Here is a 25,516-nt window from a genome sequence, read left to right on the forward strand (position 1 = left end):
TCTGTGTGTGTGTATATATATATATATATATATATATATATATATATATATATATATATATATATATATATATATATATATATATATAAATACATATACTGTATCTGTTTGTGTATGTGTTCTCTGCGTATATATATATATATATAATATATATATTTTTATATATATATATATATATATATATATATATATACATTTTCTGCTGCTTGTCCCTCTCGGGGTGGTGGGAGGTGCTGAATTTATCCCAGCTGCACTGGGGCAGAAGGCGGTGTATATCCTATATGTGTATATATATATATATATATATATATATATATATATATATATATATATATATATATATATATATATATATATATATATAATCTACTATATATATATATATATATATATGTATATATATATATATATATATATATATGTATATATATATATATATATATATATATGTATATATATATATAATCTACTATATATATATATATAGATGAAATAGTCTTGTGATTTTTTTTCCCACACATACATATATATATATATATATATATATATATATATATATATATATATATGTATATATATATATATAATCTACTATATATATATATATGTATATATATATATATATATAATCTACTATATATTTCAATCTACTATATACATAATCTACTAGATTATATATACTATATACATAATCTACTATATATATAATCTACTATATATAATCTTCAATATATAATCTACTATATACATAATATACTATGTACATAATCTACTATATATATATATATATATGTATATATATATATATATATATATATATGTATATATATATAATCTAATAGATATATAATCTACTATATATATAATCTACTAGATATATAATCTTCTATATATATAATCTACTATATACATAATCTACTATATATATAATCTTCTTTATATAATCTACTATATACATAATCTACTATATATATAATCTTCTTTATATAATCTACTAGATTAAATATATATACTATATATATAATCTACTATATACATAATCTAATATATATAATCTACTAGATATATAATCTACTAGATATATAATCTGTCATGACTTGGTCTTGGGTGTTTGCTTTTCCGGAATGCAACGGAAAATTGGCTCGGGCGAGACGGGAATGTAAGTACATTTTTATTTAACACTATAACTACAAAACAAGGAAGTAAACAAAAGGCGCGCACAATGGCGGAGAACAAACTATGAAAAAACAAAAAGACTATAAACATGGAACAAAAACTTACTTTGGCATGGGACTTGAAGCAGGATCTTAGAGGATGAAGAGTGTACAGGAGCATAAATGTGGAGATGTCACCAGAAAGACCAACTGAAAAACAATGAACTTAAATACTACATACATGATTAACGAAAACAGGCGCGTGACTCAAAACGTGAAACAGGTGCGTGACGTGACAGGTGAAAACTAATGGGTTGCTATGGTGACAATCAAGAGTGCACAATGAGTCCAAACGTGGAACAGGTGAAACTAATGAGGTAATCATGGAAACAAGACAAGGGAGTGAAAAGACAGAAACTAAAGAGTCCTATAACTAAACAAAACATGACTTAAAACAAAACATGATTACACAGACATGACATAATCTACTATATATAATCTTCAATATATAATCTACTATATACATATTCTACTATATATATATAAAATCTACTATATACATACTCTACCATATATATAATCTACTATACAAATAATCTAATATATATGTATATATATATATATATATATATATATATATATATATATATATATATATATATTTATATATATATATATATATATATATATATGTGTATGTGTGGGGGAAAAAAATCACAAGGCTACTTCATCTCTACAGGCCTGTTTCATGAGGGGGTTCCCTCAATCATCAGGAGATTTTAATGGGAGCATTCACATACCATGGTTTATATAGGGCACAGAGTGGGTAGGTACAGGCTGGCCTCGGGGCGTGGTGATTGGCTCATGTGTTACCTAGGAGGTGTTTCCGTCTGTGGCGGCATGCTGTTACAATTTCGCTGCGCTTGTTGAGGGATGACAGGTCTGGACGGTAAATAATAAACAGTTTCTCTTTCAAGCATAGGTTGCATCTTTTATTACCACTATTGTAAGGTGTGCTGGATGCAAGAATTTGCCATGTTATTGAATATTCAACATTATTGTCTTTGAGGTCCCAAATGTGTTTGCTGAGTTCTGTGGTATTCCGCAGGTTTTGGTTCCTGAAAGAAGCCTTGTGATTGTTCCATCTGGTTTTGAATTCTCCCTCGGTTAATCCTACATATGTGTCGGATGTGTTAATGTCCTTGCGTGTTACCTTAGATTGGTAGACAACTGATGTTTGTAAGCACCCCCCGTTGAGAGGGCAATCAGGTTTCTTTCGACAATTACATCCTTTGTTGGTTTTGGGGTCGCTCTGTCTGAGGGCCGACGGCTCATTTGCAATTGTTTTGTTGTGGTTTGAGATGATTTGTCGTATATTGTTCATGCAGCTGTAGCTCAATTTAATGTTGTTCTTGTTGAATACTTTTCTTAGGATGTTGTCTTTGGGAAAGTGTTTGTCAATCAGATTGAGGAATTTGTGTCCAATGTTAGTTGAGACGTTTTTGCTGTATGGGGGGTTGTACCAGATGATGTCGTTTCGTTTTCTGTTCTTTTTTGGCTGGTTTCCTGGCGTATATATATATATATATATATATAATCTACTATATATTTTAATTTACTTTATACATAATCTACTATATATATATATATATATATATATATATATATATATATATATATATATATATATATATATATATATATATATATATATATATATATATATAATCTACTAGATATATAATCTTCTATATATATAATCTACTATATACATAATCTACTATATATATAATATTCTATGTATAATCTACTAAATATATAATGTTCTATATATATAATCTACTATATGCATAATCGACTATATATAATCTTCAATATAAAATCTACTATATACATAATATACTATGTACATAATCTAATATATATATATATATATATATATATATATATATATATATATATATATATATACATATATAATCTACTAGATATATAATCTACTAGATATATAATCTACTATGTATAATCTTCAATATATAATCTACTCTATAAATATTCTACTATATATATAAAATCTACTATATACATACTCTACCATATATATAATCTACTATACAAATAATCTAATATATATATATATATATATATATAAATAATCTACTAAATATATAATGTTCTATATATATAATCTACTATATGCATAATCTACTCTATATAATCTTCAATATATAATCTACTATATACATAATATACTATGTACATAATCTAATATATATATATATATATATATATATATATATATATATATATATATATATATATATACATATATATAATCTACTAGATATATAATCTACTATGTATAATCTTCAATATATAATCTACTATATAAATATTCTATTATATATATAATCTACTATATACATACTCTACCATATATATAATCTACTATACAAATAATCTAATGTATATATATATATATATATATATATATATATATATATATATATATATATATATATATATATATATATATATATATATATATATATATATATATATATATGTATATATATATATATATATAATCTACTAAATATATCATTGACTTTAAGATATTTTTCCCACCAGCGCCAGAGGCATGAATGGAGAGATTATTTTATTGATTCATCTCATTATTTTATTGATTCATCTCATTATTTTATTGATTCATCTCATTATTTTATTGATTCATATCATTATTTTATTGATTCATCTCATTATTTTATTGATTCATCTCCTTGTTTTATTGGTTTATCTCTTTCTTTTATTGTTTGCCGGCCATGAATCCTCCCAGAATTCCTTGAGGCGTCTCTCTCCTAATTGTGTGATGTTTCCATCATGGACGCTTCTTCTTGAGGCGTCTCTCTCCTAATTGTGTGATGTTTCCATCATGGACGCTTCTTCCTGTCCCAGCTGGCCCCTCCCCCTCACCCCCTCCCTTCTCCCCCCTCCCTCAACCCCATTTCCATCGCCGTTCCTCGCTCTTCTTGCGTCCCGTGGCGACGTGGAGGATGCATGTCAGGTGCGCCTCCTCCTTAGTGGGTCAGGGACTGCAGCCTCAGACACCCCCCCCCCTCCACCCTCCACCCCCCTGTGGACCCACCAGGGGGTTTTCTCTCGCCAAGGATCCTATTTGGGAATCAATCCAAAAGCAGGAACCTCCTTCTTTGCATCCAGGAGCAAAACCAAAGCTGTTGGGACACTTTTTTTTTTTAAGGAGTGGGACCTCTCCCCCCCCCCAGGAGCATCTTTGCTTCCACCTGTGAGCTCGCAGGCTCCAGAGGGAAGGAAGGAAGGGAGATAATTACTGCCACCTGTGAGGATTATTAAGCCAGCATGGCGCACGCCGCCTCGCAGCTGAAGAAGAAGGCGGACGAGAACCTGGTGGCCGCCGAGGAGGAGAAAGAGAAGGAGAGGAAGAGAGCCAAGAGACGCCTGCGAGATGTCAGGAAGAAGGTAGACATGACACCTTTCAGGAGGAGAGAGCACCTTCATTTTAGTGTGTGTGTGTGTGTGTGTGTGTGTGTGTGTGTGTGCGGCACCACCCTTGACGGCCTACCACTGTCGGTAATGGCTGACTTTAGTGTGTGTGTGTGTGTGTGTGTGTGTGTGTGTAAGGGCTGCATCTGTCAGCAGTCACGCCCTGCGGTTGCGTGTGTGTTGTTTGCATGTGTGTGTGTGTGTGTGTGTGTGTGTGTGTGTGCAAACAGGATGTCAACAAACACAAAGTTGCCTGCAAACATCTCTCAGGTGATCAGTAAATATCTGGATGGCTAATAATAATCAATAATCATTTGCGTTTTTTTGTTTTATTTTATTTATTTTTTTCTTAAATAATAATAATCATTTGCGTTTGTTTTTTTTGGGGGGGGGGGGGATTTTTTAATATATTTTTTAATGTATTTATTTGATTTATTTTTTTAATAATAATACATGTTTTCTATTTATTCTTATTTTTGCATGTATTTTTCTATTGTATTGATTGATTGATTGATTTTTTAAATAATAATCATTTGTGTTTGTTCTATAGATTTTTTTGTATGTTTAAAAAAATTATTTTAAATAATAAATTGCGTATTCATATTTATTTTTTTAATATATTAATTTCATTGATTTATTGATTTATTTTTCAGATAATAATAATCATTTGGGTGAAAGTAATGTGTAGCTGAGACTTGACTTGAGTATATCTGGATGGCTAATAATAATCAATAATCGTTTGCATTTTTTTGTTTTATTTTATTCATTTATTACTTAAATAATAATAATAATCGTTTGCGTTTGTTTTTTTATTTTTTTTGTATTTAATTTTTTTTTTAAATGTATTTATTTGATTGATTTTGTGATAATAATTAATGTTTTCTATTTATTTTTATTTTTGTATGTATTTTCCTATTTTATTGATTGATTGATTTATTTTGTGTATGTTTAATAAAAAATCATGATTGACTTATTTTTTTCAATGATAATAATTAGCGTTTTATTTTTTTAATTTAAAAAATATTTGTATTTCATTGATTAATTGATTTATTTTTCAGATGATAATAATAATCATTTGGGTGAAAGTAATGTGTAGCTGAGACTTGACTTGAGTTGTGTGTGTGTGTGTTTGTGTGTGTGTGTGTGTGTGTGTGTGTGTGTGTGTGTGTGTGTGTGTGTGTGTGTGTGTGTGTGTGTGTGTGTGTGTGTGTGTGTGTGTGTGACAAAGTTGAGACTAAAACATCTCTCAGGTGATCAGTAAATATCTGGATGGCTAATAATAATCAATAATCGTTTGCATTTTTTTGTTTTATTTTATTCATTTATTACTTAAATAATAATATTCATTTGCGTTTTTTGTGTGTGTTTTTTTTAATTTAATTTATTATTATTTTTTATGTATTTATTTGATTGATTTTGTGATAATAATGAATGTTTTCTATTTATTTTTATTTTTGTATGTATTTTCCTATTTTATTGATTTATTTATTTATTTTGTGTATGTTTAATAAAAAATCATGATTGACTTATTTTTTTTCAATGATAATAATTAGCGTTTTATTTTTTTAATTTAAAAAATATTTTTATTTCATTGATTGATTTATTTATTTTTCAGATGATAATAATAATCATTTGGGTGAAAGTAATGTGTAGCTGAGACTTGAGAAGTATTTTATTTTTATTTAATTATTTATTTTAAATAATACTAATCTTTTGCGTTTGTTTTATTCAAATACACTGTAGTATACTGTGTTACACTGTATTATACTGTATAATATTGTATTATACTGTTTTACACGGTATTATACTTATCATACTTTATTACACTGTATTATTACTGTAGTATACTGTATTATACTGTAATACACTGTATTATACTGCATCATGTTTTATTACACTGCAATATACTATATTACTGTATTACACTGTAGTAGTCTGTATTATACTGTAATACACCTAATTATACTGTATTACACTGCATTACACTGTATTACTACTAGTGGTAGTAGTCGATGTGGTAATATTAGTAGGGTTTGGTTAGTTATACTAGTGGTAGTAGTAGTTGTGGTAGTAATAGTACTAGTGGTTGCGGTTGGGTCGGTTTTAGTAGTAGTGTTTTTTGTAGTAATAGTGGTTGGGGTAGTACTACTACTGGTAGTAGTAGCAGTGGTTGTGGTAGTAGTGGTAATAGTGTTTGGGGTAGTAGTGGTTGTTGTAGTAGTAGTGCTTGGGGTAGTAGTGGTAGTAGTAGTAGTAGTAGTAGTAGTAGTAGTAGTGGTGTTTGTGTTTACAAACTCAGTCAAATGACTGTAGTGTTTCAATTAATGATAAATAATAATAAAAATAATAATAATTAGAGAAAGAAACATTATTGTCTGATGTGTGGTCCACAAGTTGGACATTCTCAATGGAAGTTTTACATGTTTTATGTTCCACCATGTTTACACTTGAACATTCATTTATGTTCCACCATGTTTACACTTGAACATTCATTTATGTTCCACCATGTTTACACTTGAACATTCATTTATGTTCCACCATGTTTACACTTGAACATTCATTTATGTTCCACCATGTTTACACTTCAACATTCATTTATGTTCCACCATGTTTAAACCTGAACATTAATTTATGTTCCACCATGTTTTCACTTGAACATTCATTTATGTTCCACCATGTTTACACTTGAACATTCATTTATGTTCCACCATGTTTACACTTGAACATTCATTTATGTTCCACCATGTTTACACTTGAACATTCATTTATGTTCCACCATGTTTACATTTGAACATTCATTTATGTTCCACCATGTTTAAACCTGAACATTCATTTATGTTCCACCATGTTTTCACTTGAACATTCATTTATGTTCCACCATGTTTAAACTTGAGCATTCATTTATGTTCCAACATGTTTACACTTGAACATTCATTTATGTTCCACCATGTTGACACTTGAACATTCATTTATGTTCCACCATGTTTACACTTGAACATTAATTTATGTTCCACCATGTTTACACTTGAACATTCATTTATGTTCCACCATGTTTACACTTGAACATTCATTTATGTTCCCCCATGTTTACACTTGAACATTCATTTATGTTCCACCATGTTTACATTTGAACATTCATTTATGTTCCACCATGTTTAAACCTGAACATTCATTTATGTTCCACCATGTTTTCACTTGAACATTCATTTATGTTCCACCATGTTTAAACTTGAGCATTCATTTATGTTCCAACATGTTTACACTTGAACATTCATTTATGTTCCACCATGTTTACACTTGAACATTCATTTATGTTCCAACATGTTTACACTTGAACATTCATTTATGTTCCACCATGTTTACACTTCAACATTCATTTATGTTTCACCATGTTTACACTTGAACATTCATTTATGTTCCACCATGTTTACACTTCAACATTCATTTATGTTCCACCATGTTTAAACCTGAACATTCATTTATGTTCCACCATGTTTTCACTTGAACATTCATTTATGTTCCACCATGTTTAAACTTGAGCATTCATTTATGTTCCAACATGTTTACACTTGAACATTCATTTATGTTCCACCATGTTTACACTTGAACATTCATTTATGTTCCAACATGTTTACACTTGAACATTCATTTATGTTCCACCATGTTTACACTTCAACATTCATTTATGTTCCACCATGTTTTCACTTGAACATTCATTTATGTTCCACCATGTTTAAACCTGAACATTCATTTATGTTCCACCATGTTTTCACTTGAACATTCATTTATGTTCCACCATGTTTAAACCTGAACATTCATTTATGTTCCACCATGTTTACACTTAAACATTCATTTATGTGCCACCATGTTTACACTTGAACATTCATTTATGTTCCACCATGTTTACACCTAAACATTCATTTATGTTCCAACATGTATACACTTGAACATTAATTTATGTTCCACTATGTTTACACTTTAACATTAATTTATGTTCCACCATGTTTACACTTGAACATTCATTTATGTTCCACCATGTTTTCACTTGAACATTCATTTATGTTCCACCATGTTTTCACTTGAACATTCATTTATGTTCCACCATGTTTAAACCTGAACATTCATTTATGTTCCACCATGTTTACACTTGAACATTCATTTGTGTTCCACCATGTTTACACTTGAACATTCATTTATGTTCCAACATGTTTACACTTGAACATTCATTTATGTTCCACCATGTTTACACTTCAACATTCATTTATGTTCCACCATGTTTACACTTGAACATTCATTTATGTTCCACCATGTTTAAACCTGAACATTCATTTATGTTCCACCATGTTTTCACTTGAACATTCATTTATGTTCCACCATGTTTAAACCTGAACATTCATTTATGTTCCACCATGTTTACACTTAAACATTCATTTATGTGCCACCATGTTTACACTTGAACATTCATTTATGTTCCACCATGTTTACACTTGAACATTCATTTATGTTCCACCATGTTTACACCTAAACATTCATTTATGTTCCAACATGTATACACTTGAACATTAATTTATGTTCCACTATGTTTACACTTTAACATTAATTTATGTTCCACCATGTTTACACTTGAACATTCATTTATGTTCCACCATGTTTTCACTTGAACATTCATTTATGTTCCACCATGTTTTCACTTGAACATTCATATATGTTCCAACATGTTTACACTTGAACATTCATTTATGTTCCACCATGTTTACATTTGAACATTAATTTATGTTCCACCATGTTTACACTTGAACATTCATTTATGTTCCAACATGTTTACACTTGAACATTCATTTATGTTCCACCATGTTTACATTTGAACATTCATTTATGTTCCACCATGTTTACACTTGAACATTCATTTATGTTCCACCATGTTTACACTTGAACATTCATTTATGTTCCAACATGTTTACACTTGAACATTCATTTATGTTCCACCATGTTTACATTTGAACATTCATTTATGTTCCACCATGTTTACACTTGAACATTCATTTATGTTCCACCATGTTTACATTTGAACATTCATTTATGTTCCACCATGTTTACACTTGAACATTCATTTATATTCCAACATGTTTACACTTCAACATTCATTTATGTTCCACCATGTTGACACTTGAACATTCATTTATGTTCCACCATGTTTACACTTGAACATTAATTTATGTTCCAACATGTATACACTTGAACATTCATTTATGTTCCACCATGTTTACACTTGAACATTCATTTATGTTCCACCATGTTTACACTTGAACATTCATTTATGTTCCACCATGTTTACACTTGAACATTCATTTATGTTCCACCATGTTTATTACACTTGAACATTCATTAATGTTCCACCATGTTTACACCTAAACATTCATTTATGTTCCACCATGTTTACACTTGAACATTCATTTATGTTCCACCATGTTTACACCTAAACATTCATTTATGTTCCAACATGTATACACTTGAACATTAATTTATGTTCCACTATGTTTACACTTTAACATTAATTTATGTTCCACCATGTTTACACTTGAACATTCATTTATGTTCCACCATGTTTTCACTTGAACATTCATTTATGTTCCACCATGTTTTCACTTGAACATTTATTTATGTTCCACCATGTTTAAACCTGAACATTCATTTATGTTCCACCATGTTTACACTTGAACATTCATTTATGTTCCACCATGTTTACACTTGAACATTCATTTATGTTCCAACATGTTTACACTTGAACATTCATTTATGTTCCACCATGTTTACACTTCAACATTCATTTATGTTCCACCATGTTTACACTTGAACATTCATTTATGTTCCACCATGTTTAAACCTGAACATTCATTTATGTTCCACCATGTTTTCACTTGAACATTCATTTATGTTCCACCATGTTTAAACCTGAACATTCATTTATGTTCCACCATGTTTACACTTAAACATTCATTTATGTGCCACCATGTTTACACTTGAACATTCATTTATGTTCCACCATGTTTACACTTGAACATTCATTTATGTTCCACCATGTTTACACCTAAACATTCATTTATGTTCCAACATGTATACACTTGAACATTAATTTATGTTCCACTATGTTTACACTTTAACATTAATTTATGTTCCACCATGTTTACACTTGAACATTCATTTATGTTCCACCATGTTTTCACTTGAACATTCATTTATGTTCCACCATGTTTTCACTTGAACATTCATATATGTTCCAACATGTTTACACTTGAACATTCATTTATGTTCCACCATGTTTACATTTGAACATTAATTTATGTTCCACCATGTTTACACTTGAACATTCATTTATGTTCCAACATGTTTACACTTGAACATTCATTTATGTTCCACCATGTTTACATTTGAACATTCATTTATGTTCCACCATGTTTACACTTGAACATTCATTTATGTTCCACCATGTTTACACTTGAACATTCATTTATGTTCCACCATGTTTACACTTGAACATTCATTTATGTTCCACCATGTTTACATTTGAACATTCATTTATGTTCCACCATGTTTACACTTGAACATTCATTTATGTTCCACCATGTTTACATTTGAACATTCATTTATGTTCCACCATGTTTACACTTGAACATTCATTTATATTCCAACATGTTTACACTTGAACATTCATTTATGTTCCACCATGTTGACACTTGAACATTCATTTATGTTCCACCATGTTTACACTTGAACATTCATTTATGTTCCACCATGTTTACACTTGAACATTCATTTATGTTCCACCATGTTTACACTTGAACATTCATTTATGTTCCACCATGTTTACACTTGAACATTCATTTATGTTCCACCATGTTGACACTTGAACATTCATTTATGTTCCACCATGTTTACACTTGAACATTCATTTATGTTCCACCATGTTTACACTTGAACATTCATTTATGTTCCACCATGTTTACACTTGAACATTCATTTATGTTCCACCATGTTTACACTTGAACATTCATTTATGTTCCACCATGTTTACACTTGAACATTCATTTATGTTCCACCATGTTTACGATTAAACATTCATTTATGTTCCACCATGTTTACACTTGAACATTCATTTATGTTCCACCATGTTTACACTTCAACATTCATTTATGTTCCACCATGTTTACACTTGAACATTCATTTATGTTCCACCATGTTTAAACCTGAACATTCATTTATGTTCCACCATGTTTTCACTTGAACATTCATTTATGTTCCACCATGTTTAAACCTGAACATTCATTTATGTTCCACCATGTTTACACTTAAACATTCATTTATGTGCCACCATGTTTACACTTGAACATTCATTTATGTTCCACCATGTTTACACTTGAACATTCATTTATGTTCCACCATGTTTACACCTAAACATTCATTTATGTTCCAACATGTATACACTTGAACATTCATTTATGTTCCACCATGTTTACACCTAAACATTCATTTATGTTCCAACATGTATACACTTGAACATTAATTTATGTTCCACTATGTTTACACTTTAACATTAATTTATGTTCCACCATGTTTACACTTGAACATTCATTTATGTTCCACCATGTTTTCACTTGAACATTCATTTATGTTCCACCATGTTTTCACTTGAACATTCATATATGTTCCAACATGTTTACACTTGAACATTCATTTATGTTCCACCATGTTTACATTTGAACATTAATTTATGTTCCACCATGTTTACACTTGAACATTCATTTATGTTCCAACATGTTTACACTTGAACATTCATTTATGTTCCACCATGTTTACATTTGAACATTCATTTATATTCCACCATGTTTACACTTGAACATTCATTTATGTTCCACCATGTTTACACTTGAACATTCATTTATGTTCCACCATGTTTACACTTGAACATTCATTTATGTTCCCCCATGTTTACACTTGAACATTCATTTATGTGCCACCATGTTTACACTTGAACATTCATTTATGTTCCACCATGTTTACACTTGAACATTAATTTATGTTCCAACATGTTTACACTTGAACATTCGTTTATGTTCCAACATGTTTACACTTGAACATTAATTTATGTTCCACCATGTTTACACTTGAACATTCATTTATGTTCCACCATGTTTACACTTGAACATTCATTTATGTGCCACCATGTTTACACTTGAACATTCATTTATGTTCCACCATGTTTACACCTAAACATTCATTTATGTTCCACCATGTTTACACCTAAACATTCATTTATGTTCCATCATGTTTACACTTGAACATTCATTTATGTTCCCCCATGTTTACATTTGAACATTCATTTATGTTCCACCATGTTTACATTTGAACATTCATTTATGTTCCACCATGTTTACAATTAAACATTCATTTATGTTCCACCATGTTTACACTTGAACATTCATTTATGTTCCACCATGTTTAAACCTGAACATTCATTTATGTTCCACCATGTTGACACTTGAACATTCATTTATGTTCCACCATGTTTACAATTAAACATTCATTTATGTTCCAATTTGCATGAAAATCTTTTTTTTCCCTTTCTAAGCAACATATTAAAGCAGAGAAATGTTCTGTGAGCATGTTTGAGGAGTGAGCGTATGAATGATGAATGAATGATGAAGAGTTGCATTAGAGAGCAAAGGTGCAGCAAACAGGAAGATAGCAGTCCTGTTTGCCAAGAAGATCTGTCCCTCCCAACGACTGGAACCTCACCCCACTTTTTACTGGCACTCACTCCTAATAATAATTACTAAATGAACAGGAAGTACTTATTGAAAATATTGATTTTATTCATGAATATTTCTTTTGAAGGCAGCACACTGCAATCAGTTTGTTTTTAAAATCTAATACGTTTACAACATATGTTTTTAAAATCTAATATTTTTTTTAAATCTAATATGTTTAGAACACATGTTTTAAAATCTGATGTTTACAAAATATGTTTTAAAATCTAATATTTTTATAAAATATTTTTTTTAACATTTAATATGTTTTAAAATTTTAAATGTTTTAAAATTATGCTTTAAAATCTAATATGTTTAGAATATATGTTTTAAAATCTGATATGTTTACAAAATATGTTTTAAAATCTGATATTTTTTTAACATTTAATATGTTTTAAAATTTAAAATGTTTAGAAATTATGCTTTAAAATCTAATATGTTTACAACATATGTTTTAAAATCAAATATGTTTAGAAAATATGTTTTAAAATCTAATATGTTGTAAAATCTAGTATGTTTACAACATATGTTTTTAAAATCTAATTTTTTTTTTTAATCTAATATGTTTAGAACATATGTTTTAAAATCTGATGTTTACAAAATATGTTTTAAAATCTAATATTTTTATAAAATATTTTTTTAACATTTAATATGTTTTAAAATTTAAAATGTTTAGAAATTATGCTTTAAAATCTAATATGTTTACAAAATATGTTTTAAAATCTAATATGTTTACAACATATGTTTCTAAAATCTAATATGTTTAGAAAATATGTTTTATAATCTAATATGTTTTCAAATCTAGTATGTTTATAACATATTTTTTTAAATTCAAATATGTTTACAAAATATGTTTGAAAATATAATATGTTTAGAATTTTTTTTTTTAAATCAAACATGTTTAGAAAATATTTTTCTTAACATTAAATATGTTTTAAAATGTAATATGTTTAGAAATTATGCTTTAAAATCTAATGTGTTTGGAATATATGTTTTAAAATCTATGTTTACAAAATATGTTTTAAAATCTAATATGTTTAGAACATATGTTTTATAATCTAACATGTTTAGAACATATGTTTTTAAAATATAATATGTTTTAAAATCTAGTATGTTTAGAACATGTTTTTAAAATATAATGTTGAGAAAATATGTTTTAAAATCTGATATGTTTAGAAAATACGTTCTAAAATCTAAAACGTTTAGAAAATATTTTTTTACATCTATGTTTTAAATTTTATGTTTCAAAATCTAATATGTTTAGAAAAAATGTTTTAAAATCAAATATGTTTAGAAAATATTTTTTTAACATTTAATATGTTTTAAAATGTAATATGTTTAGAAATTATGCTTTAAAATCTAATGTGTTTGGAATGTATGTTTTGAAATCTATGTTTACAAAATATGTTTTAAAATCTAATATGTTTAGAACATATGTTTTATAATCTGATGTTTACAAAATATGTTTTAAAATCTAATATTTTTATAAAATATTTTTTTTAACATTTAATATGTTTTAAAATTTAAAATGTTTTGAAATTATGCTTTAAAATCTAATATGTTTAGAATATATGTTTTAAAATCTGATATGTTTACAAAATATGTTTTAAAATCTAATATGTTTAGAAAATATGTTTTATAATCTAATATGTTTTAAAATCTAGTATGTTTATAACATCCATCCATCCATCCATTTTCTACCGCTTATATGTTTTTAAATTCAAATATGTTTACAAAATATGTTTTAAAATCTAATATGTTTAGAAAAAATGTTTTAAAATCAAATATGTTTAGAAAATATTTTTCTTAACATTTAATATGTTTTAAAATGTAATATGTTTAGAAATTATGCTTTAAAATCTAATGTGTTTGGAATATATGTTTTAAAATCTATGTTTACAAAATATGTTTTAAAATCTAATATTTGTATAAAATATTTTTGTAACATTTAATGTTTTAAAATTTAAAATGTTTAGAAATTATGCTTTAAAATCTAATATGTTTAGAATATATGTTTTAAAATCTAATATGTTTAGAAAATATGTTTTATAATCTAATATGTTTTCAAATCTACTATGTGTACAACATATGTTTTTAAAATCTAATATTGTTTTAAATCTAATATGTTTAGAACATGTGTTTTAAAATCTGATGTTTACAAAATATGTTTTAAAATCTAATATTTTTTTAACATTTAATATGTTTTAAAATGTAAAATGTTTAGAAATTATGCTTTAAAATCTAATATGTTTAGAATATATGTTTTAAAATCTGATATGTTTACAAAATATGTTTTAAAATCTAATATGTTTACAACATATGTTTTATAATCTAATATGTTTTAAAATCTAGTATGTTTATAACATATGTTTTTAAATTCAAATATGTTTACAAAATATGTTTTAAAATCTAATATGTTTAGAAAAAATGTTTTAAAATCAAATATGTTTAGAAATTATGCTTTAAAATCTAATGTGTTTGGAATATATGTTTTAAAATCTATGTTTACAAAATATGTTTTAAAACCTAATATTTTTATAAAATATTTTTTTTAACATTTAATATGTTTTAAAATTTAAAATGTTTAGAAATTATGCTTTAAAATCTAATATGTTTAGAATATATGTTTTAAAATCTAATATGTTTAGAAAATATGTTTTATAATCTAATATGTTTTCAAATCTACTATGTGTACAACATATGTTTTTAAAATCTAATATTGTTTTAAATCTAATATGTTTAGAACATGTGTTTTAAAATCTGATGTTTACAAAATATGTTTTAAAATCTAATATTTTTTTAACATTTAATATGTTTTAAAATGTAAAATGTTTAGAAATTATGCTTTAAAATCTAATATGTTTAGAATATATGTTTTAAAATCTGATATGTTTACAAAATATGTTTTAAAATCTAATATGTTTACAACATATGTTTTATAATCTAATATGTTTTAAAATCTAGTATGTTTATAACATATGTTTTTAAATTCAAATATGTTTACAAAATATGTTTTAAAATCTAATATGTTTAGAAAAAATGTTTTAAAATCAAATATGTTTAGAAAATATTTTTTTAACATTTAATATGTTTTAAAATGTAATATGTTTAAAAAAAGTATGCTTTAAAATCTAATGTGTTTGGAATCTATGTTTTAAAATCTATGTTTACAAAATATGTTTTAAAATCTATTATGTTTAGAACATATGTTTTATAATCTAACATGTTTAGAACATGTTTTTAAAATATAATATGTTTTGAAATCTAGTATGTTTAGAACATGTTTTTAAAATCTAATGTTTAGAAAATATGTTTTAAAATCTGATATGTTTAGAAAATACGTTCTAAAATCTAAAACGTTTAGAAAATATTTTTTTACATCTATGTTTTAAATTTTAGAAAATACGTTTTAAAATCTGATATGTTTAGAAAATATTTGTTTTAACATTTAACATGTTTTAATATTTAATATGTTTAGAAATGATGCTTTAAAATCTAATATGTTTAGAATATATGTTTTAAAATCTGATTTGTTTACAAAATGTTTTAAAATCTGATATATTTAGAAAATATGTTTTAAATCTAATGTGTTTAGAATATATGTTTTAAATCCAATATGTTTAGAATATATGTTTTAAATCTAATATGTTTAGAACAAATGTTTTATAATCTAACATGTTTAGAAAATATGTTTTTAAAATATATGTTTTAAAATCTAGTATGTTTAGAACATGTTTTGAACATGTTTTTAAAATCTAATGTTTAGAAAATATGTTTTAAAATCTAATATGTTTAGAACATATACTTTTAAAATCTAATGTTTAGAAAATATGTTTTAAAATCTGATATGTTTAGAAAATACGTTCTAAAATCTAAAACGTTTAGAAAATATTTTTTTACATCTATGTTTTAAAATGTAATATGTTTAGAAAACTTTTTTTTTTTAACATTTAACATGTTTGTCAAGACTTGGTCCTTGGGTTTAGTTTTTCCAGAAGGCAACGGAAAGTTGGCTCGGGCGAGACGGGAATGTGAGTACATATTTTTATTTTTTACACTAACAAAGGACAAAAAAAGAGTACAAACGAAAAGTGCGCACAGTGGCGGAGAACAAACTATGAAACCAAAAGACTATAGCATTAATAAACAAAAACTTACTTGGCTTGGACTAAAGTAGCAGCATGAAAGATGGACATGAAAACAAGTGTCAGGAATGTGAAGAGCATAAATGTGGGATGTCGCCAGAAAGACAAACTGAAAACAATGAACTTAAATACTACAGACATGATTAGTGAAAACAGGTGCGTGACTCAAAACGTGAAACAGGTGCGTGACAGGTGAAAACTAATGGTTGCTATGGTGACAAAACAAACAAAAGTGCACAAAAAGTCCAAAAACAAAACCGAACATGACTAAAACAAAACATGATCACACAGACATGACAATGTTTTAATATTTAATGTGTTTAGAAATGATGCTTTAAAATCTAATATGTTTAGAATATATGTTTTAAAATCTGATATGTTTACAAAATATGTTTAAAATCTAATGTGTTTAGAAAATATGTTTTAAAATCTAGTATGTTTAGAATATATGTTTTAAATCTAATATGTTTAGAAAATATGTTTGAAATCTAATGTGTTTAGAAAATATGTTTTAAAATCTAATATGTTTAGAAAATATGTTTTATAATCTAATATGTTTAGAAAATATATTTTAAAATCTAATATGTTTAGAAAAATATTTTAAACCTTAATAATTTTTGAAAATTAGGTTTTAAAAGTGTCCATTGAGTAAAATCTTTTTTTTTTTTCAAATACATTCCAGAAAAGGTTAAAATCCATCCATCCATTTTCTACCGCTTGTCCCTTGCGGGGTGACGGGGGTGCTGGAGCCTATCCCAGATTAAAACAAAGATTGTAAGCTCTGTGAGCTCACACTTTGTCAATAAATGATGCTGCTGGTTTTATCTTCCATCCTCCTCCTCTTCTGCAGATGAAGAAGTGGGCCACTCTTTTTTCTGCACAGTCAGCAGGTCCGTCGCACGCCTCCTCCTCCTCCTCCTCATCTTCATCTTCCTCTTCATCTTCCTCTTCATCTTCCTTTTGTGGAGTAAAAGCGTGACGATGTTGATCTTTTGTGAGTCACCAGCGAGCGTTTGGCACACTTGTGTCTTTCTCGATGACATCACCAGCCTGTGGAGTTTATTTCAAGGTCCACAGTTTGACCCTGGAACAGACAAACTCTATGAAAAAATACACTTATTTACTTTCTTTAAATCAAAGTAATGTTTTTTTTAAACAACAGAAGTAGATTTTACAGTAAAAAATAGAATATTAGCTGCCATCATTTTCCAGTTAAACAACAATGGTCAAATTAAATGGTGCCGGGTTTTTTTATTCACAGTAATGTACTGTAAAAACAGAAAACATTTTTTATAGTGGTACTATTTTTTTATTTCCAGTGATGCTCTCTGTTAAAATAAAAAAGGGAATAGGTTTTCAAAATAAAATCTCGTTTTTTCAATTTACAATAATGTAAAACAGATTGTAGATTTTACAGTAAAAACATTTTTATGTTAAAAAACATAAAAGTAAAAATACTACCCTTTTTAATTGACAGAATGGCATGTTGTTGAAACAATGATTGTAAATATTACTGTAAAAAAAAAAAAAAAAAAAAGGCCATAATTTTACCTTAAAAATAACAGTGGTACCATCTTTCAATTCACAGTAATGCACTGGAAAAAAAAAAAAATCAATAGATTTTAAAAATAAAAGTGGTATTGTTTTTTTCATTCACATTAATGCGCTGTAAGAACTACGGCCGTGGATTTTAGGACGGGGAAAAAAACATAATTTTAGTGTAAAAATGTTTTCCAGTAATGCACAATAATCTAAAGATTTTCTAAATCAAAGTCTTACTGTTTTTCAATTCACAGTAATGCTCTGTAAAAAAAAAAAAAAAAAAAAAAAAGTCAATAGATTTTAAAAATCTAAAAAAATGTAAAAATGTTTTTACAAAAAAAAAAAAAAAAATTTAAAAACATTTTAAAATGTTTTTTAATTTTTTTTAACAAAATTTAAATAAAAAAAAAAACCAGCCTTTCGCCCGATTGTAGCTGAGATAGGCTCCAGCGCTCCCCGTGACCCCGAAGGGAATAAGCGGTAGAAAATGGATGGATGGATTTTAAAAATAAAAGTGGTATTGTTTTTTTCATTCACAGTAATGCACTGTAAAAAAAAAATAAGTCAATAGATTTTAAAAATAAAAGTGGTGTTGTTTTTTTCATTCACAGTAATGCACTGTAAAAACTACGACCGTAGATTTTAGGATGGGAAAAAACAATAACATTATTTAGTGTAAAATGTTTTCCAGTAATGCACAATGAAAAAAAAAAATCTAAAGATTTTCAAAATTAAAGTCTTACTGTTTTTCAATTCACAGTAATGCACTGTAAAAAAAAAAAAAAAAAAAGTCAATAGATTTGAAATATAAAAGTGGTACTGTTTTTTTCATTCACAGTAATGCACTGTAAAAAAAAATCAATAGGTTTTAAAAATAAATCTAGTATTGTTTTTTTAAATTCACAGTAATGTACTGTAAAAACTACAACCGTAGATTTTACAATGAAAAAAACCCAAAACTGTTAAAAAAAACCCAACTATGTTAAAAGTGAATTATTACCGGGTTTTTTTCGTTCACAGTAAGACCGTAGATTTTAGGACGTAAAAAAGCATAATTTTAGTGTAAACATTTTTTCCAGTAATGCACAATAAAAAAATTAAAACATTTCAAAATAAAGTATTACTGTTTTTCAATTCACAGTAATGCACTGTAAAAACAGCGACCATAGATTTTTACGGTAAAAAATGGCCTCTCAGTCGCTAACATTAGACTGTAAAAATAACATTTGACTATTTACAGCAATGCACTGTAAAAACAGCCGTCGATTATCAAGGCAAAACTGTCAGAATTTTACTGTAAAAATAACAGTGGTACTGTTTTACAACTTACAGTAATGCACTGTAAAAAACAAAAAAAAAAGTCAGTAGATTTTCAAAATTAAAGTGGAACCATTTTTTTCAATTCACAGTAATTCACTGTAAAAAGATTGTAGATTTTACAGTAAAAAAAAAAGGCCATAATTCTACCTTAAAAATAACAGTGGTACCATTTTTCAATTTACAGTAATGTACTGTAAAAAAAAGAAAAAGTCAGTAGATTTTAAAAATTAAAGTGGAACCATTTTTTTCAATTCACAGTCATTCACTGCAAAAAGATTGTAGATTTTACAGTAAAAAAAAAAAGGGCCATAATTCTACCTTAAAAATAACAGTGGTACCATTTTTCAATTTACAGTGATGCACTGTGAAGAAAAAAAAAGTCAATAGATTTTAAAAATAAAAGTGGTATTGTTTTTTTTCATTCACAGTAATGCACTGTAAAAACTACGACTGTAGATTTTAGGATGGACAAAAAACATCATTTTAGTGAAAGAAAAAATACTTCCAGTAATGCACAATAATTTTTTTTTTTAAATCTAAAGATTTTCAAAATAAAGTCTTAATGTTTTTCAATTCAGAGTAATGCACTGGATCGTTAAAGTTTGTCTAAGTCTAAGTAAAAAAAAGTCAATAGATTTTAAAAATAAAAGTGGTATTGTTTTTTTCATTCACAGTAATGCACTGTAAAAAAAAAATCAATAGATTTTACAACTAAAAGTGGTATTGTTTTTTTTAATTCACAGTAATGTGCTGTAAAAACTACAACAGTAGATTTTATGATGAAAACCCCCCAAAACTGTTAAAAAAAACAATGTTAAAAGTGAATTATTGCCGTTTTTCTTTTCATTCACAGTAAGACTGTGGATTTTAGGATGCAAAAAAGCATAATCTTAGTGTAAACAATTTTACCAGTAATGCACAATAAAAAAAATTAAAATATTTCAAAATAAAGTATTACTGTTTTTCAATTCACAGTAATGCACTGTAAAAACAGCAACCATAGATAACATTTGACCATTTACAGCAATGTACTGTAAAAACGGACATCGATTATCAAGGCAAAACTGTCAGAATTTTACTGTAAAAATAACAGTGGTACTATTTTTCAACTTCCAGTAATGCACTGTAATTTTTTTTATTTTTTTTTAAAAGTCAGTAGATTTTCTAAATTAAAGTGGACCCATATTTTTTCAATTTACAGTAATTCACTGTAAAAAAAAGATTGTAGATTTTACAGTTTTAAAAAAATGGCCATAATTCTACCTTAAAAATAACAGTGGTACCATTTTTCAATTTACAGTAATGCACTGTAACAACAACAAAAAATCAGTAGATTTTCAAAATTAAAGTGGAACCATTTTTTCAATTCACAGTAATTCACTGTAAAAAGATTGTAGATTTTACAGTAAAAAAAATGGCCGTAATTCTACATTAAAAATCACAGTGGTACCATTTTTTCAATTTACAGTAATGCACTGTAAAAAACAAATCAATGGATTTTAAAAATAAAAGTGGTATTGTTTTTTTTTCATTCACAGTAATGCACTGTAAAAAAAAAATCAATAGATTTAAAAAATAAAACTGGTATTGTTTTTTAAAAATTCACAGTAATGTACTGTAAAAACTACAACCGTAGATTTCACAATGAAAAAACCCCAAAACTGTTGAAAAAAAAAAACAATGCTAAAAGTGTAGTTGTAGATTTTACAGTTTTCAAAAAATGGCCATAATTCTACCTTAAAAATAACAGTGGTACCATTTTTCAATTTACAGTAATGCACTGTAACAACAACAAAAAAAGTCAGTAGATTTTCAAAATGAAAGTGGAACCATTTTTTCAATTCACAGTAATTCACTGTAAAAAGATTGTAGATTTTACAGTAAAAAATGGCCGTAATTCTACATTAAAAATCACAGTGGTACCATTTTTCAATTTACAGTAATGCACTGTAAAAAAAAAATCAATGGATTTTAAAAATAAAAGTGGTATTGTTTTTTTTTTTCATTCACAGTAATGCACTGTAAAAAAATCAATAGATTTTAAAAATAAAACTGGTATTGTTTTTTTTTAAATTCACAGTAATGTACTGTAAAAACTACAACCGTAGATTTCACAATGAAAAACCCCCAAAACTGTTGAAAAAAAAAAAAAACAATGTTAAAAGTGTAGTTGTAGATTTTACAGTTAAAAAAAATGGCCATAATTCTACCTTAAAAATAACAGTGGTACCATTTTTCAATTTACAGTAATGCACTGTAACAACAACAAAAATAGTCAGTAGATTTTCAAAATTAAACTGGAACCATTTTTTCAATTCACAGTAATTCACTGTAAAAAGATTGTAGATTTTACAGTAAAAAAAATGGCCGTAATTCTACATTAAAAATCACAGTGGTACCATTTTTCAATTTACAGTAATGCACTGTAAAAAAAAATCAATGGATTTTAAAAATAAAAGTGGTATTGTTTTTTTTTTTCATTCACAGTAATGCACTGTAAAAAAAAATCAATAGATTTAAAAAATAAAACTGGTATTGTTTTTTAAAAATTCACAGTAATGTACTGTAAAAACTACAACCGTAGATTTCACAATGAAAAAACCCCAAATCTGTTGAAAAAAAAAAACAATGTTAAAAGTGTAGTTGTAGATTTTACAGTTAAAAAAATGGCCATAATTCTACCTTAAAAAATAACAGTGGTACCATTTTTCAATTTACAGTAATGCACTGTAACAAAACAAAAAAAAAGTCAGTAGATTTTCAAAATTAAAGTGGAACCATTTTTTCAATTCACAGTAATTCACTGTAAAAAGATTGTAGATTTTACAGTAAAAATGGCCGTAATTCTACATTAAAAATCACAGTGGTACCATTTTTCAATTCACAGTAATGCACTGTAAAAACAGCAACCATGGATAACATTTGACCATTTACAGCAATGCACTGTAAAAACGGACGTCGATTATCAAGGCAAAACTGTCAGAATTTTACTGTAAAAATAATAGTGGTACTATTTTTCAACTTCCAGTTATGCACTGTAAATTTTTTATTTTTTTTAAAGTCAGTAGATTTTCTAAATTAAAGTGGACCCATATTTTTTCAATTTACAGTAATTCACTGTAAAAAAAGATTGTAGATTTTACAGTTTTAAAAAAATGGCCATAATTCTACCTTAAAAATAACAGTGGTACCATTTTTCAATTTACAGTAATGCACTGTAACAACAACAAAAAATCAGTAGATTTTCAAAATTAAAGTGGAACCATTTTTTCAATTCACAGTAATTCACTGTAAAAAGATTGTAGATTTTACAGTAAAAAAAAATGGCCGTAATTCTACATTAAAAATCACAGTGGTACCATTTTTTCAATTTACAGTAATGCACTGTAAAAAACAAATCAATGGATTTTAAAAATAAAAGTGGTATTGTTTTTTTTTCATTCACAGTAATGCACTGTAAAAAAAAATCAATAGATTTAAAAAATAAAACTGGTATTGTTTTTTAAAAAATTCACAGTAATGTACTGTAAAAACTACAACCGTAGATTTCACAATGAAAAAGCCCCAAAACTGTTAAAAAAAAAAAACAATGCTAAAAGTGTAGTTGTAGATTTTACAGTTTTCAAAAAATGGCCATAATTCTACCTTAAAAATAACAGTGGTACCATTTTTCAATTTACAGTAATGCACTGTAACAACAACAAAAAAAGTCAGTAGATTTTCAAAATTAAAGTGGAACCATTTTTTCAATTCACAGTAATTCACTGTAAAAAGATTGTAGATTTTACAGTAAAAAATGGCCGTAATTCTACATTAAAAATCACAGCGGTACCATTTTTCAATTTACAGTAATGCACTGTAAAAAAAAAAATCAATGGATTTAAAAAATAAAAGTGGTATTGTTTTTTTTTTCATTCACAGTAATGCACTGTAAAAAAAAAAATCAATAGATTTAAAAAATAAAACTGGTATTGTTTTTTAAAAATTCACAGTAATGTACTGTAAAAACTACAACCGTAGATTTCACAATGAAAAAACCCCAAACCTGTTAAAAAAAAAAAAAAACAATGTTAAAAGTGTAGTTGTAGATTTTACAGTTAAAAAAAAATGGCCATAATTCTACCTTAAAAATAACAGTGGTACCATTTTTCAATTTACAGTAATGCACTGTAACAACAACAAAAAAAGTCAGTAGATTTTCAAAATTAAAGTGGAACCATTTTTTCAATTCACAGTAATTCACTGTAAAAAGATTGTAGATTTTACAGTAAAAAATGGCCGTAATTCTACATTAAAAATCACAGCGGTACCATTTTTCAATTTACAGTAATGCACTGTAAAAAAAAAAAATCAATGGATTTTAAAAATAAAAGTGGTATTGTTTTTTTTTTCATTCACAGTAATGCACTGTAAAAAAAAAATCAAGATTTAAAAAATAAAACTGGTATTGTTTTTTAAAAATTCACAGTAATGTACTGTAAAAACTACAACCGTAGATTTCACAATGAAAAAACCCCAAACCTGTTAAAAAAAAAAAAAAAAACAATGTTAAAAGTGTAGTTGTAGATTTTACAGTTAAAAAAAATGGCCATAATTCTACCTTAAAAATAACAGTGGTACCATTTGTCAATTTACAGTAATGCACTGTAACAACAACAAAAAAGTCAGTAGATTTTCAAAATTAAAGTGGAACCATTTTTTCAATTCACAGTAATTCACTGTAAAAATATTGTAGATTTTACAGTAAAAAATGGCCGTAATTCTACATTCAAAATCACAGTGGTACCATTTTTCAATTTACAGTAATGCACTGTTAAAAAAAAAAAAATCAATGGATTTTAAAAATAAAAGTGGTATTGTTTTTTTTTTCATTCACAATAATGCACTGTAAAAAAAATCAATAGATTTAAAAAATAAAACAGGTATTGTTTTTTAAAAATTCACAGTAATGTACTGTAAAAACTACAACTGTAGATTTCACAATGAAAAAACCCCAAAACTGTTGAAAAAAAAAAACAATGTTAAAAGT

The 25,516-nt window shown here is 26.7% G+C and overlaps 1 protein-coding gene across 8 annotated transcripts in view; it reads left to right on the forward strand.

The window, feature by feature from the left end:
• Window positions 1-4,291: 4,291 nt before the first annotated feature.
• Window positions 4,292-25,516, forward strand: part of LOC133577950 (ankyrin-3-like) — a 213,807-nt gene continuing 192,582 nt past the window's right edge. For all 8 annotated transcript variants that reach the window (XM_072912710.1, XM_072912712.1, XM_072912711.1 and 5 more), the window contains exon 1: window positions 4,292-4,652. In XM_072912710.1, the coding sequence (XP_072768811.1) occupies window positions 4,533-4,652 (120 nt within the window). In that variant the 5' untranslated portion in view covers window positions 4,292-4,532. The remainder of the gene's footprint in view (window positions 4,653-25,516) is intronic.

This window comes from Nerophis lumbriciformis, linkage group LG39 (genome assembly GCF_033978685.3).
Source record: "Nerophis lumbriciformis linkage group LG39, RoL_Nlum_v2.1, whole genome shotgun sequence".
In the NCBI taxonomy this organism is placed as follows: domain Eukaryota; kingdom Metazoa; phylum Chordata; class Actinopteri; order Syngnathiformes; family Syngnathidae; genus Nerophis; species Nerophis lumbriciformis.